At 40.2% G+C, this 17,224-nt stretch overlaps 1 protein-coding gene across 1 annotated transcript in view; it reads right to left on the bottom strand.

The window, feature by feature from the left end:
- Positions 1 to 17,224, bottom strand: part of PHLDB2 (pleckstrin homology like domain family B member 2) — a 142,308-nt gene that overhangs the window by 100,693 nt on the left and 24,391 nt on the right. The window contains exon 2 of the mRNA XM_049785385.1: positions 4,287 to 5,626. Within this exon, the coding sequence (XP_049641342.1) occupies positions 4,287 to 5,626 (1,340 nt within the window). The remainder of the gene's footprint in view (positions 1 to 4,286; positions 5,627 to 17,224) is intronic.

Raw genomic sequence — 17,224 nt, 5'->3', positions numbered from 1 at the left:
CCATGGGCGATTTCTTAGCGCATAGCCAGGAGTAACTCCTGAGTGTCAAACGGGTGTGGCCCAAAAACCAAAAAAAAAAAAAAAAAGAAAAGAAATCAGATGTACCCCAAGATAGAGTAATAAGAAAGAACTAAATGAATATCTAATTTATAATGGTGGATGTGTGTTTTATAAAATGAATGGCATTCTTGTTACTGTTTGATTTTAACTGCTCTGACTTTACTTACTAATGAAACTTTTGGGGTTTTGTTTGTTTGTTCTGTTTTGGGTCATTCCCAAAGGTACAAAGGCTAACTCCTGGATCTGTGCTCAGAGATCACTCCTTGTAGAAGTTTGGAAACCATATGACCATATGGTATGTCATGGATTTAATCCAGGTCTGACACATGCGAGGCAAGTGCATTTCTCACTGAACTATCAATGTGACCCCTCTTTAATTTTTAAAATATAGTTTGTTCTCCTTTGTATCTTAAAATCAGAAAACAATTTCTGAGTCATTTAACTTTTTCTTTTTTACTTTTTTTAAAACACAATATCATTAATTATATGAACTTGATAGGAATGTCTTTTTTATTGAGATGTTAATCAGACAAATAAAACTTTAAATAGCATGGAGGTAAGGTATTTGCCTTTCATGTAGGAGGTCATCGGTTCGAATCCTGCAGCCCCATATGGTCCCCTGTGCCTGCCAGGAGCAATTTCTGAGCCTGCCGGATGTGACCCAAAAACGTGTATGGTCATGGGTTCAAATCCCTATTGTTCCACATACGTGGAGAGCCATCTTGGCAGCTCTGCTGCTTGCAAATCCTGGTGTGACAAGCAATTTCTTGCACCATGGAGACTCGTGTGTAAGCAGCACTAACAGAAATGTGACTCTTAGTAAGCTCTACTAAAAAGATGTGTGAGCACAACCAGTAGGAAGATAACCCCTAGCACTACTTGTATGAACACCAGTGACCCCTGGAGAGCACCACAATCATAGTCTATATTCTGGACTAAGACTATGAGTCTGCGATAGAACATTTGCAAGCATTACTATAGAAAAACAAAGGTCAGTGAGAGCTAGTGCTGAATGTGTAAACACTACATCCTGATATGTACATCCAGTGAGCTAAAACTGTGTGAACTAACCAAGTATATATAAACCCCTTCCCTCATTATTATGACACTGGCAATGCTAATTTGATGTGGAAGGGAAGGAAGGAAATTAAAAACAAACAAAAACCTGGATTGGAGAGACAGTACAGAGAGTAAGAAACTTTCCTTGCACACAGTCAATGAGATTTGGATCCTTGGCACCACATATGGTAGGGGTAATCTCTGAGCATGGAGCCAGGAGTAAACTCAAAGCACTTTCAGGTGTGGCCCCCAAACAAACCAGAAAACCTTTCAAGGGCCAGAGCAATCGCACAGGGGATGTGTTTGGCTTGCACATGGCAGACCCAGGTTTGGTCTCTGGCATCCCATATAATTGCCCAGTCTGCTAGGAGTAATTATTTTTGAGCACAAAGCCAGGAGTATTCCTTGAGCACCACCAGATGTGGCTCAAAACAACAACAAAAAATGAGCTTCATTTCATCAGACATGATAAATTCATTATTAGAGAAAAAACATTAACCACCTCTTATTTGAATGCAATAGTCATACGTTTTTTTTCCCCAAACTGAATTGTTTTATAATGTTCCTGGCATCAACCTTATAAGTAAGCAGTAAGGATGGTCATTCCATAAACAGTCAGAATCTTAGCAAATTTGGGAAAACTAGAGAAATTCACTGAAACTTAAATATGCTAAAGATGAAACCTGGTAAAGAGGAATTCCCTGTATGGAAAGGAAGAATAATTTAAAAGACCCTCTTGAGAAATGAAAGTTATTGAAATGAGAGACTTTCCTAGATTCCTAAATAAGTCACCATCAGGAAGCCAGTTCTGATTTTACTGGCAATAAATATCTCTTCAACATAGAATAATGTTAGATTTGGTTTCCATATCTAGGTACATATATTTAAGATATGTATGAATACATTATATATTAAATTTATAAATAGTAAATTAAAATTTCAAATTTATGCCAATAAAGTAAAACCGAATTTATGACCATAAATTAATACTTGAAAACCTATGCAATATTATATAAATAAATGCTACTTCAATAGGAAATAGAATAAAAAAGTCACTCTGGACCACTAAGTCTCATCCCAAAATTTTCAAACTGGGATATTTGGAAACTTGGTAAGGATAGACATTATCTCATTAAAAATTTATGTGGAAGGCTTGAAGAGTTAGGGCAGGGAATAATAATGTGCTTGCATCCCATACAGTCCTCTGAGCACTGTTAGAGTGCAAAGCCAGAAATAATCCCTGAGCACTGCCAAGTGTGGCCTCAAAACAACAACAATGAAAAAGAATGCAAATAATTCTTTTTATAAAATTAAATTATTTGCAATACAAATGGTTTGTTTATTATAAACCAAAGGTTACAATTTTATTGTCTTGTAGGCATGAGGTAGTTCTGTATCCAACTCAGAAATCTTATCCTAGTCTACGTTCTTTCAGTAACTAAAATACTTTAATACTTACATAAATGTTCAAGTCAACTTTACCTTACTATACTGTTTCTTTTGTGCAGAATTATTAGTGAATAATAAATAAAAGTGATCCTATTGTGTGTGATTATATATAATACAGATTATATATACTCATCTTAAAAAGTTATACTTAAAGGAAAAGAACAGGGATGTTAAAATAACTCAAGTAAAAATAGACCTATTGTAAGTGATTTATATATAACATACTTTTCACTCTATAAAATGCACCTAACCATAAGTGCACATAGTTTTTAGATGAGGAAAACTAGAAAAAAATATTCTAAAGCAAATGGAGTACTATTATATTTAATAAACTATAACAGAATAATATTTCAACCATGTTAAGTGGACAGCAGTCAACATGACATTAAGATTCATTATGACTGTCATTAACAAATGCAGAGAGTTTAAGTTTTGAGTACTCTTCAAGTTTTCTGGGAACCCCAAGAATTCCTCACCACTAGAGTCAGCATTCACTCTGTAAGATGCACAGACATTTTCCCCCCACATGTTAGAATTCTGCAAAGCAATTTAATATAACATTAAGCATATGGACTTCAAAAAGAATCACGTGTGACTAATAACAGACATCCAGAGAGAAAGACAGTAGGAGACATTTTAGATAGGAATAACAGTGGCCAGTGTGCAGGAAATTTTATGCATGTAAGTGCAGAGAGCATTGGAGTTAATCTACCTAAGCTGATCCATCAAAGAGTGAGGTCAAGTCAGGAAATGAAAAAGAAAAAAATAAAAAATACAGGCAAGGTATGGGGAAGGAGAGTGATGGGGGGAATTGATGGTGGGAACATTGCACTGGTGAAGGGGAGTGGTATTTTTTTTTAATGACTGAAATCCAACTACAAACATGTTTGTAATTATGGTGGTTAAATAAAGATATTTAAAAAAAAGGAATTTAAAATGATCAAAAATAAAGTAAGAAATGAAAACAAAACAAAAATTCAACAACCTCACAATGCATTAGCAGGACATTTCTTAAATTTACCACTTTAAAAGCAAAATCAAAAAAAAAATTATAGGGGTTGGAGCAATAGCACAGCAGTAGGCGTTTGCCTTGCACGCAACTGATCCAAGACAGACCTGGCTTTAATCCCTGGAGTTCCATATGGTCCCAGAGCCAGGAGCAACCCCTTAGCATCACCAGGTGTGGCCCAAATACCAAAAACAAACACACAACAACAACAAAAAAAAACCCAACAAAAATAACATTATATGCTATTTACCTTACAGGCAAGATCTAATAACTAGCCAGTGATCAAGAAACATGTCATTATTTAAATTATTCAAACTTCTAGAATATATAAGTGAGAATCCTCCCAAATTATTTAATAGGGCTAAAGAGATAATATGGAGGTAAGGCACAAAAAGAAATAAAGAAAAAAGAAAGAAAAAGAAAGAAGAAAGGAAGGAAGGAAGGAAAAGGAAAAAAGAAAGAAAAAGAAAGAAAGCATGAAAAATTGAGAAAGCAAAGAAAAGAAAGAAGAAAGGAAGGAAGGAGGAAGAAAGAAAACATGGAAAATTAAGAAAGAAATGAAGGAAGAAAGAAAGAAAGAAAAAAAAGGAAGGAAGAAAGGAGGAAGGAAGAAAACATGAAAAATTAAGAAAGGAAGGAAGAAAAAGAAAGAAGAAAGAAAGAAAAGAAAAAAAGGAAAAGAAAAGAAAAAAGAAAAATGAAAAATTACCAATCGCTGCATCTCCTGCTCCCTGAGTCTCTCTTCCCTCTGCCGTCGGTGGTACTCCATCAGGTCATCACGCCCTGAAACGGAGCTAATGCTGCTTTTCCGTTCCCTCAGGACGGGCTGGGGAGTTCCTGAGGCCTGTCTGAGACTGTCCAGATCCGTGACATCCAACTCTGACCCGCAAGAGAAGTTCCTCCTGGCCAGAAGCATTCTGTCCCCATCGCTCGACAGAAAGGAATGGCCGGAGTTGACAGCCCTCTCCAGGTCATCAGAGGCACAGGAGGAGGTGGAGGCCAGCAGCATCTTGCGGGCCACTCTGGGACTGGCCGGGACACTGAGAGCAGAACTGATGTAAGGACTGCCTTCTGACAAGGAGGGTTTATAGGGCACAGCCCCTGAGCTCAGAGAAGAAAAATTCAGGTAATTGTCGTGGTCTATGAAGCCCTGAGGTAGATCCTTGTCCCCCACTTTTGTGCGTTTGGAATTGCCAAGTGAGTTTCTTGGGGGCAAAGTGAAAGGCGTGAGCTGGTTCTCCGAGGCCCTGTAGAGCCTGGGCAAGGATCTGCTGTAGGCGCCCATATGACTCAAACTGTTGCTGGAATATTTTCGAGTTCTTAAATGGGAGTTCTCAGAGGTGGGCTCCTTGTGTCTGGACAGTTTGGCCTGGAGTGTTAGGTGGTCCTGGATGCTCATCTTTCTGGCTTGCTTTGGGCTGGAAGGCATACTGGCTGCCCCGGATCTGCTGATCGCAGTGGCACTGGTGTCACTTGGAGAACTTCCATTCCACATGGCCAGCAGTGAGCCAGAGGCCTTTCGGCCTTCCAGTCCACTGAGGAAGTAGACGCTGTCATGAGACTTATTCCTTGAGCTGTATTTGGAATAGGGGGGCTTCTCAGAGAGTCTCAGGGGCCTCTCACTGTCACGGCCAGTGGATGAGTCCAAATCAACTCTCCCTAGGGGATAGCCACTGAGGGATGAAGGAGTGCTGAGGAAAGAAGAGGGGGATTTCATGGCAATGCTTTTGTCAGGCCCCTCGCTAGAGTACGGCTTGCTTCCCTGGATTTTGGTCAAAGAGGGGCTACTTCTCACGCTGGCTCCCAGAGGAGAAGGACTCCGCTTACCAGGTGTAGGTTGGGAAAGAGTTAAATAGGAGCCGGAATAGTCCCCGTTGGCCTTAAATCGAAGACTGGTGGAATATTTCTTTGGGCTCAGGCTCTCCATCATGTCGGGAGATTCGCTCTCCAGGGAATTGGCCACCAAGTCAGCTGCCCCCAAGTTACCGTTTTGTAAATCCAGCTGCTTTTGAGTGTGGCTAGGCTCTGCTGCCATAATCTTGTTGGAATCTGTAAAGGACAAGGAACAAAATTTTTACCAAAGACAATGAAAGAGTAGCTCTTTCCCCTCTCTCTCAACCTTCCTCCCCTACTTCCCTCTCTTGGTACTCCATTCATTTTCTAAATAAAACTATTTTTTTTTTAAAGGAAAGATCAACCACTTGTGAGGTTCTGAAGGAAACGTGACAAAGTTTTGGTTATAAAAACTAAATAAGGAAGCCAGAGAGATAGCATAGCGAGAAGGCATTTGGCTTGCATTCAACTGGCCCGAGAGAGACCCAGTTCCATTCCTGGCACCCCGTATGGTTCCCCAAGCTTGCCAGGAGTGATTTCTGAGCACAGAGCCAGGAGTAACCCTTGAGCATCACCGAGTGTGGCCTGAAAAAAAAAGTAAATAAATAAATAAACAAACTGCTAAAAAATAAAAATAAATAAAAAATAAATAAGACTATTAGGGAAGCAATAATACTGCAGATAGAGTACTTGTCTTCCATGTAGCCCCCCAAGATGGGATCCTCTGTATCCCTTCTGGCTCCCCAAACACAATCAGGAGAGCTAACAGTAACTCCTGAGCATCACTGGGTGTGTCTCAGAAAGGAATAAAAACTATTTTGGGAATAAAAGGCCTGCGCCAGAATGATAGCATAGCATGTAAGGTCCTTGTCATGTATGCAGCTGACCCCAGTTGAAATTGCTAAGCACTATCTGGGCTCATCCCTGAGCACAGGACCAGGAATAATCTCTGAACAACACCAGGTAGGGACCCAAATCCCTACTTCCTCAAAAAAAATTTTTTTCCTTTGGTCAGCCTTCATCTGAACACATAACCTTGCAGTATGATCTAAGGCAATTAAGTCAAAACTCGATGCTGGTGACAAAGAAGATACAGCTACACAACAAAATAATGAATAAAGACTATTCACCTGAGATGCTTTCTGTGTCAAAGAAAAATAACTTAGGAGGACATCGATGACGTCTGAGATGAACAAATCTCTAACTGCACACAGGTGGAGGGATTAGGCTAGTAATACATAAAAAGGACTGTTTCCTCTAGTCTTTGGAGGCCCAGTTGTTTCTTGAGTCCTAGCAACCACCCTCAAAGATGATACAACGGGTTTTCCTTTAGATGTCTCCACTAGATTTATGACCTGCTCAGAAGCTCAGAGAAAAATTTACTGATAAAGGAAAAGGTTTATTTGACATTTATCAACATGAGTGCTTATCAATAACATGAGTATTAGAAGATGTTTTCTTAAAAGGAGGCTATAATATTTACCTTTGCAACATAAACATTGAATGAAGCACTTTTCAAAGCCCTGGCAAGCATTAGAACAAAAGTATGTCGGAGCCAGAGTGAGAGCACAGCCGTAGGGTGTTTGCCTTGCATGTGGCTGACCTGGGACGGCCACAGGTTTGATCCCTGACCTCCCATATGGTCCCCTGAGCCTGCCAGGAGCATTTTTCTGAGCACAGAGCCAGGGGTAACCCCTGAGTACCGCCAGGTGTGGCCTCAAAACAAACAAAAGCAAAAAAAAAAAAAAAAAAAAAGAAAAGAAAAGAAAAGAAAAAGCACTTAATAGAGAAATGGAGAGATAAAACAGGCATTAAAGTGAGTGCCATGTATGGGGTCAATCCCACTTCAATCCCCCTCGGGGCAGCCTCCCTGAGCATGAATCGTCACAGAGGGTGATCTGATCCCTAATATAGAACAGGGAGTTGCCTGAGCACTGCCAGTCTTAGCAAACAAAGCAACAACAACAAGATAGAAGAAAGTATTTTCCATGGCAGGGTAGGGATGAGATATTTTTAAATGATGCGTTTTTCCTGTAGCCCCAAATGCACCATCCTCATCCTTGATTTCATATTCCTTTAGTGGAGCCCTTTTCTCTCTCATTTGCACTGATCTGAACACTCTTGTTTCTTAAGATTCAGATTAGGAAATTACTACAATTAAAAATTTATAAAAATGGACACATGCCTATAATAATGTTTGGACATATTAAACAATGCTAACTTAAGAAACTACTGGTTATGGACCATGGATGTGGCTCATTGATATGATACATGTCTCACATATGGGAGGTGGCAAATTTGAACCCTGGCCCTGATTTACAACAATGAGTACAATTAGAGGCCTAGTTATTGTGATGCAAGTGGGCAACCTCTGCTACACAGGAAGGCAAGAGTGTGTGAGCACTGTTGCCTAGAGTATTCAGACATCACAACCAGGAGCACCACTGGACATCACAACACTAACAAAGGGAGAGGGAAAGGAGAGGGAATAAACAAAATCAAATGCTTATTCTGTCAAAATAATTAACTACAAATGATCACTTCCCTTAAAAAGGCTCACAGTTCTGGGCCAGAGTGGAGGCACAAGCAGTAGGGCATTTGCCTTGCATGCACTAACCTAGGATGGACTGCAGTTCGATCCCCTGGCATCCCATAAGGTCCCCCAAGCCAGGGACGATTTCTGAGCACATAGCCAGGAGTAATCCCTGAGCATCACCAGGTGTGACCCCAAAAAAGAAAAAAGAAAGGCTCACAGTTCTGATTAAGAAAGACTTTCTAGGGGCCGGGCGGTGGCGCTAAAGGTAAGGTGTCTGCCTTGCCAGCGCTAGCCTTGGAAGGACCGCGGTTCGATCCCCCGGTGTCCCATATGGTCCCCCAAGCCAGGAGCAACTTCTGAGCGCATAGCCAGGAGTAACCCCTGAGCATCAAACGGGTGTGGCCCAAAAACCAAAAAAAAAAAAAAAAAAAGAAAGACTTTCTAGTGGTCAGAACGGTAGGGCATTTGTATTCCATGCGCCCTATCTGTGACAGATCAAGTTCAATTCCTGGCATCCCATACAATCCCCTCTGGCCTGCCAGGCATGATTTCTTTCTCTCTCTCTCTTTTTTTAAGGATTAAAAAAAAACTTTATTGATTGATTGATTAGTTTTTGGGCCACACCCAGTGGTGCTCAGGGGTCACTTCTGGTTCTGCACCCAGACCCAGAAATCACCTCTGTTAGGCTAGGGGACCATATGGGATGCCAGGAATAAAACTGGGTTCCTCCTGGGTCTGCCACATGCAAGGAAAACACCCTACCACTGTGCTATCTCTTCGGCCCCAACCAACCAAAGCAATTTCTGGGCACAGAGCTAGGAGTAAGCCTTGAGTGCAGCCGCTGGGTGTAGCCCTAAAATAAAACCAACAACAATAACAATGAAAGATTTTTATTTTATTTATATATATATTTTATTTAAACACCTTGATTACCTACCTACATGATTGTGTTTGGGTTTTAGTCATGTAAAGAACACCACCCATCACCAGTGCAACATTCCCATCACCAATGTCCCAAATCTCCCTCCTCCCCACCCAACCCCCTGTACTCTAGACAGGCTTTCTATTTCCCTCATACATTCTCATCATTCTCATTATTAGGATAGTTCAAATTGTAGTTATTTCTCTAACTAAACTCATCACTCTTTGTGGTGAGCTTCCTGAGGTGAGCTGGAACTTCCAGCCCTTCTCTCTTTTGTGTCTGAAAATTATTATCGCAAGAATGTCTTTCATTAATGAAAGACTTTCTAATCATCCTGCAAGTGAAAATACTATGTAAACATTTTCACTGAGCTCAGGTACCAACGAGGCTGCCCTCTAACACTCCAACAACTCAGGAGCCCCAGACACTAGTTATTATTTCTCTGGTCTCTATATAAACTGCACTACTTTTAAGATAAAGATCAATTTAATAATATGCTTGTTTTTATAACTGGGTGACAAACTTGAGGAAGAGAATCATGTCTCTAGGTTATCTCTAGCCTCTGCTGACTCACATCATCCCATAGGTACATAAGCTTTCCATTTCAATCACCCTCTTCCCCATTTCCTCAAGACCTCGCAGGCCTTCTCAGTCTAAACTTAGGAAGTCTAAGGAGAAACTGTCACCCCACACCAGGGAGGGCTGAATTCCCAAAGATGAGCACCTCACACCTTCCACAGCTATAACTTCCATCATAAGCTCTGCCTTGGGTTCCCCAGGCAAAATCTTATCCCCCGACTCAAAATCTTACCCTTAAAGGCATTATTATATCTTAAAATAAATCTCAAAATAATGATGTTTTTTTCCCCTCCCAGTTGGAATCTAATGCTGCTGACTGAGGCCAAGTCTTCTATTCCTCAGAATCAGTACTTTCTCCATCTCACAGACAATTGTCTCTTTGGGCAACTGTCAGCTGATATCGGTTTGGCCTAAACAGCAACACCAATCTGAGTTGAGACTTATCTCACAGAGGTGGAGAATAAAAATCAAGATAAAGCCCCATCTTGGTCCCTTCTACTGCCAGTTAACATCTAGTATCTGGTTGTCTGCCACATTTAAATTGGACAAACCAGGGTTAGAGAAATAATTATATCCTGTACTCAGGAGGTGTGCCTTGAATGCTGCAGACCTGGTTCAAGATAGAATCAAGAATACTGTTCAAAGTGACCCCTGCAATTGTTAGAGATCACAAAAACTATCTGATATAAAAACTTCCCACCCACCCCCAAAGGAAGTTGTGTCTGCATTGGTTACTTCCCTCAGGTTATATATTTCTGAATTGAAGAAACAAGGAAATAGGTGGATCTTTAAGACAAGAATAAATGGGAGGGAGGGGCCTGAGAGATAGCACAGTGGTAAGGCAGTTGCCTTGGACATGGCTGACCCTGGATGAATCTGGATTTGATTCCTGGCATCCCATAAGTCCCCCAAGCATGCCAGGAGAGATTTCTGAGTGCAGAGCCAGGAGTAACCCCTGAGCACTGCTAGGTGTAGTCCAAAAATAAAAACAAACAAAAAAGAGAATAAATGGATGGGAGTAGGGCTTCCCATATGGTCCCCCTACCTGCCAGAGTGATTTCTGAGTGCAGAGCCTAAAGTAACCCCTGAGTGCCACTGAGTGTGGCCCAGAAATCAAAAAAGTAAACAAACACAAAGAGTATCAAGCTACTAAAGGTTTTTTTTTTTTTTTTGGTTTTTGGGCCACACCCGGTAACGCTCAGGGGTTACTCCTGGCTATGTGCTCAGAAGTTGCTCCTGGCTTGGGGGACCATATGGGACACCGGGGGATCGAACCGCGGTCCGTCCAAGGCTAGCGCAGGCAAGTCAGGCACCTTACCTTTAGCACCACCGCCCGGCCCCGCTACTAAAGGTTTTATCATTTTGGATTAGCAACATTTGTTTCTCCTAATTTTCTCAAACTTTCTTTTTCCTTTTTTTTTGGGGGGGGGGGGTGTGGGGGTACACCTGGTGGCGCCCAGGGGTTACTCCTGACTCTGTGCTCAAAAATCACCCCTAGCAGGCTTGGGGGACCAAATGGGATATCAGGATTCAAACCACTGCTGTGTGCAAGGAAAAGCCCTACCACTGTGCTATCTCCCTGACTCCCTTTCTTTTTTCTTTTATATGTGTGTGTGTGTGTGTGTGTGTGTGTGTGTATATGTTATAAAAAAAAAAAACTACTGAGCATTAAATGATAGATATATATATACAAAATAAGTACCCAAATATTACAAAGCAGAATTCTTCCATAAATGTCTATCTAGTAGAGAAACAAACTTTACATTCCTGTTTCTCAAATGTGGTTCCTTATTTACAAATACTAGGTCTGTTTATCCCTTTCCTAGAGACTCTGAAGCTAATTTGGATAGAGATGCATTACAGAGAACATGTAAGAAATATTCATGCTTAATATCCATCTTTCAGTTTAATCTGATAGGGTCCATGAATGCATTAAAAACCTGATTACTTACAAATTTAATACCAAGTACAAAAATGTTCCCAAACTTTAGTTTGTCTGTCATAGCTGTATCTATGTTCACTTTTCTCATTATCAATGCTACAAATCAATTCAACTCAAAATCTGAAGAATTAGCTATTTGTGGCCTTTCAAAGGGTGATTAAAAAATAAAGGCTGTAGGAGCTGGTGAGGTGGCGCTAGAGACAAGGTGTCTGCCTTGCAAGCGCTAGCCAAGGAAGGACCGCAGTTCGATCCCCCTGCGTCTCATATGGTCCCCTCAAGCCAGGGACAATTTCTGAGCGCTTTGCCAGGAGTAAGTCCTGAGCATCAAATGGGTGTGGCCCAAAAAACCAAAAATAAATAAATAAATAAATAAATAAATAAATAAATAAATAAATAAATAAATAAAGGCTGTTGATATTCTTCTCCTACCCTTCTTCCAGAGTATTCTTTCCATTTTAGGTGAGAACACTTGAGAAAAAACCCAAAATGAAAAAAAATCTAGGAAAATGTAAACTCATAACCAACACAGTAATCTCCCTTTTCCACATTTTCATTTCCTGTAATTTTAATTACTATAATCAACCAAGTTCCAAAATTATTATGCAAAATAAGGTATTTTGAGAGAGTGGCGACAATCACATAATTTCATTGCAATGTATTCTAATTATTTTATTTGAATTAGTCATTGCTGTTTATCTCTTTCTATGCCTCATTTACAAATTTAACTATCATAGGCTAGTATGTACAGAAAAACACAACACACATATATGTAGGGTTTCAGACATTCAGGTCTTAGAACATCCCTTCTGAAGAGAAAGGGGTATATTGTAGTACACTTTGAAGGAAGATAAAAGTGAGGGCAAGAACAGCAGAGTCAGGAGGGCAAAGAATAAAATGAAAGAGTATGGTTCGAATTCCCCAACAAGGGAGGAAATGATGTGATCAAAAATTGCAGACAGGATGCTTCAGAGTCCACAGGTGATTGAGTTCAGAAGCAGTACAAGGAGGAATAAGTAGAAAGGTGAGAAGTGAAAGGAAGTGTTACATAAAGTGCTACCACAGGGGCAAGAGAGAAAGCCAGTGGGGAAAAGAATTATCTGTCAATATGGAAGAGGAGAGTATTTCTCTGGCTCTTTGATCTACAGCTCTGTGTTTATTTGTGGTTTCCTGTGCATTTTATATAGACAAAAAATGAAATCTCAATAAAATTATAAATTCGCTGCATTATTTTAACTGGGAGAGTAAAGCAGTGCCTTTACAGTGGGGTTTAAAATGGCAACACATTTTCTGTGTAGGTCCATGGAAGGGCCTGGAAAAGAGAAGGATGCATCTGGTGCCCATCTGACAGAAAAACAACAAGAAATCTAAACAGGAAAAAGTTAATGTGTGTTGAAATGTTTGGGCTTATTCTTTAATCCATAAACTTAACCCCCCCCCAATGCTCTTGTTATTTTTTTTTCACCTGAAATACACATCATCTTGTTGTCAGAAATGTTCTTCACATTTTTCACTTCTGCACAAAAGCACCTGTCATACATTACAACCTATGAATCGGTTGTTATAGTCCAAGCAGTAGATGTGTAGTTTCTAAACTTTTTACACTTGTGAACCAACACGGTTCCATGGACTGGTGGTTAGAGATTACCAAGTTAGAAAAATACCAGGAGCCATAAAGAAATGTGAAAGGTGGCACAGTAAATCACGATACTTTTTCTCTAGAAAAAAATATTATTTGAAAAGTAATATTATTTAAATTCAAAACTATTTTTTTTTTTTTTTTTTGGTTTTTGGGCCACACCCTGTGACGCTCAGGGGTTACTCCTGGCTATGCGCTCAGAAGTTGCTCCTGGCTTCTTGGGGGACCATATGGGACGCCAGGGGATCGAACCGCGGTCCGTCCTAGGCTAGCACAGGCAAGGCAGGCACCTTACCTCCAGCGCCACCGCCCGGCCCCCAAAACTATTTTTTTAAAAGCCTTCTCCAGAATCATTTTTTAGTGCCTTGATATTTTTGCTTTGGCGCAATTTGGCATTTGTTTTAAAATACAATTCATCAACTCTGTTACACCAAGAACATTGAAGTCGATCCATTCAAAAGACAAGTCAGCACAGCCTGAGATTTTACAGTTGCGGATTGCCAGGGCGGCTGTGATTTTGGTTTCAAGATAATGAAAACACCCTCAGGGTACAAAGTTTAAAAAAAAACAGACAAATTTAAATGGCATGTTTGCAGTGTTGTGTCAGCAGAGAGAGAGAGACTTGGAGTTTGACCACTATATAAACATCATTTTCTAGGTAACTTATCGCCAAAGAAGTTTGGAAGGATTTTACAGTATAGGACACATTACTAATCATTTTACCTTGCCAGGAAAGTCATTTCTTAGGATCAGTCACTGTAGCTGAAATTGCTCTAAGGACAGTGCATGAACAAGAGATAGAAAAATAAAAATCATTTTATATTGCTGGGATGAGGGAGCAAATACAGAAGTAAATTCAGGATATAGATCAGTAGCAGAGCACTTGTGCCATCTCCAGCACTGAAAAAAAAAAAAAAAAGAAAAATCAAACAGAAAAAGTTGGAAACAGCTCAACAGAAAGGATCACAAGCCCTGCATGCAGGAAACTTGGGTTCAGTCTTTGGCACTGCGAGGTCTCTGGGTCATGACCAGGCATGACCTCCCAGTATGGTCCAACAAACTAAAGTAAATAAAGCTCATGATATAGCAACAAGAGAAAGACACAACAGAAAGGAATTGGAGGGGGAGATTGTTTCCAAAAATTACAATGGTATTGGTTAAAATATTTCTACTACTGTTACTGCCAGGATAGCTCAGACTGTTATTATCAGTTTCTTCAGACTGAGCACAGGCTCTGGCAGCACAGAATGCCTGCCTGGTGCCTGGTATTCAAAACTACTCCAGGGCCGGAGAGATAGCTGTAGGGTGTTCGCCTTGCACGCAGCTGATTCTAACAGACGGCGGTTCAAATCCTGGCATCCCATATGGTCCCCTGTGCCTGCCAGGAGCGACTTCTGAGCGCAGAGCCAGGAGTAACCCCTGAGTGTTGCCAGGTGTGACCCAAAAGACAAAACAAACAAACAAAACCTACCCAGCACACTGGTGGTCCACAGGCTGGTCTCTTTCAGCACTGATGTTTACGATATGGCAAGGTTATAAATAAAGCCTCTGCTCATGGCATATAATTGAATTCAGACACTGTCTTAGAGCCTTCCCTTAGAAGTAGTGCCACTATTTTACTGAATTTGGGGTGGAGTTGGGGGAAAAATGTATTTCTGTGGTGACCAAGACCAGCAGAGGGGACCCTAAAGAAAAATTTTTAATGGCCTGAAAAGAAAAATCAATCTATGTCAGCTCCAAATTTAAAAAGAAAGGACAATGGGCAGGGAAAAGATAATCTCTCTTTTCTCACTAAGATCAACAGAAAAACATGGTCAAAAGATGGTTAATTAGAAACTTCAGCGATAACCCCGGTCTTCTCTGGCAATGTCTCATTCATCATGTCAGAAATTCCAGGCTATTTCCCCATCCTCCCATGATCTAAATAGCACCCTCAGTTAAAACCCTCAGTCCTTTTGAGTCTGACTTGGTAAACAGATCCTCCTCTCAAACAAATATTTTCTTTCATCACAAAATCTTCCTCTGCCTTTTCCATCTCTGCAAATACACCCCACCCCATCACTTCATGGGTCCCCACATCCATCAGCAAGTAGCCAACCCTGCACATATTCCTAGATCCTCTCTCCCCTTCAGATTTTATCATCCATAGTGTGTTTGTAAGCACCCCAAGACAGCACCTCTCCTGCCTTGATGTCCATCTCTATAGAATCTCCTAATTGGCCACTCACTCATCTTAACTTCTTAAAGACTTGTTTTATAATTTATTTATTTATTTAGTTTGGGTTTCGTGCAATACCCAGAAACACTTAGGGTTTACTCCGGGCTCTGTGCTCAGAAATTGCTCCTGGCAGGCTTGGGGGGGAGGCGCATATGGGATGCCGAGAAATCGAACCCAGGTTCGTCCTAAGTTGGCTGCATGCGAGACAAATGCCTACCACTGGGCTATCTTTCTGGCCCCTAAACACTTGTTTTAATTTTTTCTTTACACTCAGAATTTTCGTTTCAAAGAGAAAAAAGGCAAAACAACTTCTTCACGGAACAGCTGTATTGTTCTTTTTGAAAAATAAACAAATGAATTCCCGTTGCTCGGAGTTCACTGTCATCAAAATATCTGCCTATTTGAAGCAATTTTAATGGTAAAAGGAAATAATTGTCTCATTCTTGCAGATGAAGTTTATTACAACAGACATCCTTAAATGCTAATGTATAGACATGTACACACAGATACACTAACTACTTGGGTGCCACAATTGTCTAATAAATGTACTTGAAAACTTTTTGTGACTATCAGAGGAAGCTCTTCAGAATATAGATAATGTAAATTTCCCAGGTGTTAGGGTGATGGGGGGAGCTGCATTGGTGAAAAAAGGAAGAGTCTGGAATGTTGATATAATATCACAGGACATAGATTATTTTTTTCTTGACTTTAATTCTGAACTTTTGATTTGGGGAGGGGTGGCAAAGGAATACATCAGCTGAGCTCAGGGTTTACTCCTGGTTCTGTGCTCAGGTATCATTCCTGGCAGGAGGGGTGAAGTGGGGGAGGAAGGGATGACTAGCTGAGGTGCCTGAAATTGAACAAGAACTCGACCTGCTTTTGAGTTTTCACTATTGCATCCCAAAAATATCTAAAAGAAGAGAACAGGGGAACCATTAGGGAAAGACAAATGCAAAGAATGATGGGAGAGAGAGAAGAAGGTAACATAGAAGAGACTGATGAGTGGCAGGGATGGTGTGAAGAGTTGATGCAGATGAAGAGGCATGAAGAGTACAAATTTCCACTTCTTTGTAACACAAAGCCATCTATTTAAATTAGTTACTAGTTACCATTCCTCAGTAATCTCTTGCAGTACTAAGTAAAGTGTTGTCAAAAACAGACTGTGGAATGGCATGCAAAAGTTTCTCCAAGTACTCATTGCCAATAGCGATGACATACTTCCAATGGGCTTTATCTCCTGGGATCAGACTACTTTGAAATAAATCAAGATTGCTTTCTATTAGAAATTGTTAAGAATTTAAGAGGACTTTCAGTGAAGAAAGTAAAACATCAATTGAGTACTAGTCCTTTAATAATATTTGTCTGTCTGACCTTTAAAATATTCTTTTGACTATGCAAGGAATCTGGCTGCATGTTTCCTGTGATAATTCTTCAGTCAGCAAGGAAGGCTGGAGAAGGGAGAGAAAGCAGAAGCAACCTGAAAAAACATCTCGCTGGTTCAAATTCCCTCCTGACCCTCTTGTAAAATGCCTGACTTTTACCAAAATAAGCAAGATGTGACTTTTATGAATCGAACTTACATTTATGATTATACCATTATAAGAGCAGCTTTATCAATATTTTAAAAGATAATATTAATGCAATTAGTATGTTCATAACTAATGTAAATTAACTTTAAAACAATGGTGTGGTAGAAAAGTTTCCAAATAAAAGCAGCTGTCTTTAATTATGAAAATACAAGAAACAGAGAAATATAAAAAGCAACACCATGGACATGATGTAACCTAAATCTAGAATATAGACAAGTGTACGGAAAAAAATTAACCGATGTTTTCATTCTGGAAATCACCAGGGAAGAAAAAACAACACAATGGAAACCACGTTAGATTAAGAGAAATTTAAGAGATAAACCAGTTAAAGACAATGTGTAATATTCATTGAATCAGGGTTTGAACAAACCAACTCTTAGAAAAAGTAATGA

This window comes from Suncus etruscus, chromosome 13 (genome assembly GCF_024139225.1).
Source record: "Suncus etruscus isolate mSunEtr1 chromosome 13, mSunEtr1.pri.cur, whole genome shotgun sequence".
Taxonomy (NCBI): Eukaryota; Metazoa; Chordata; class Mammalia; order Eulipotyphla; family Soricidae; genus Suncus; species Suncus etruscus.
The sequence above is the reverse complement of the archived record's forward strand: the minus strand, read 5'-3'. Positions and strand labels throughout refer to the sequence as shown.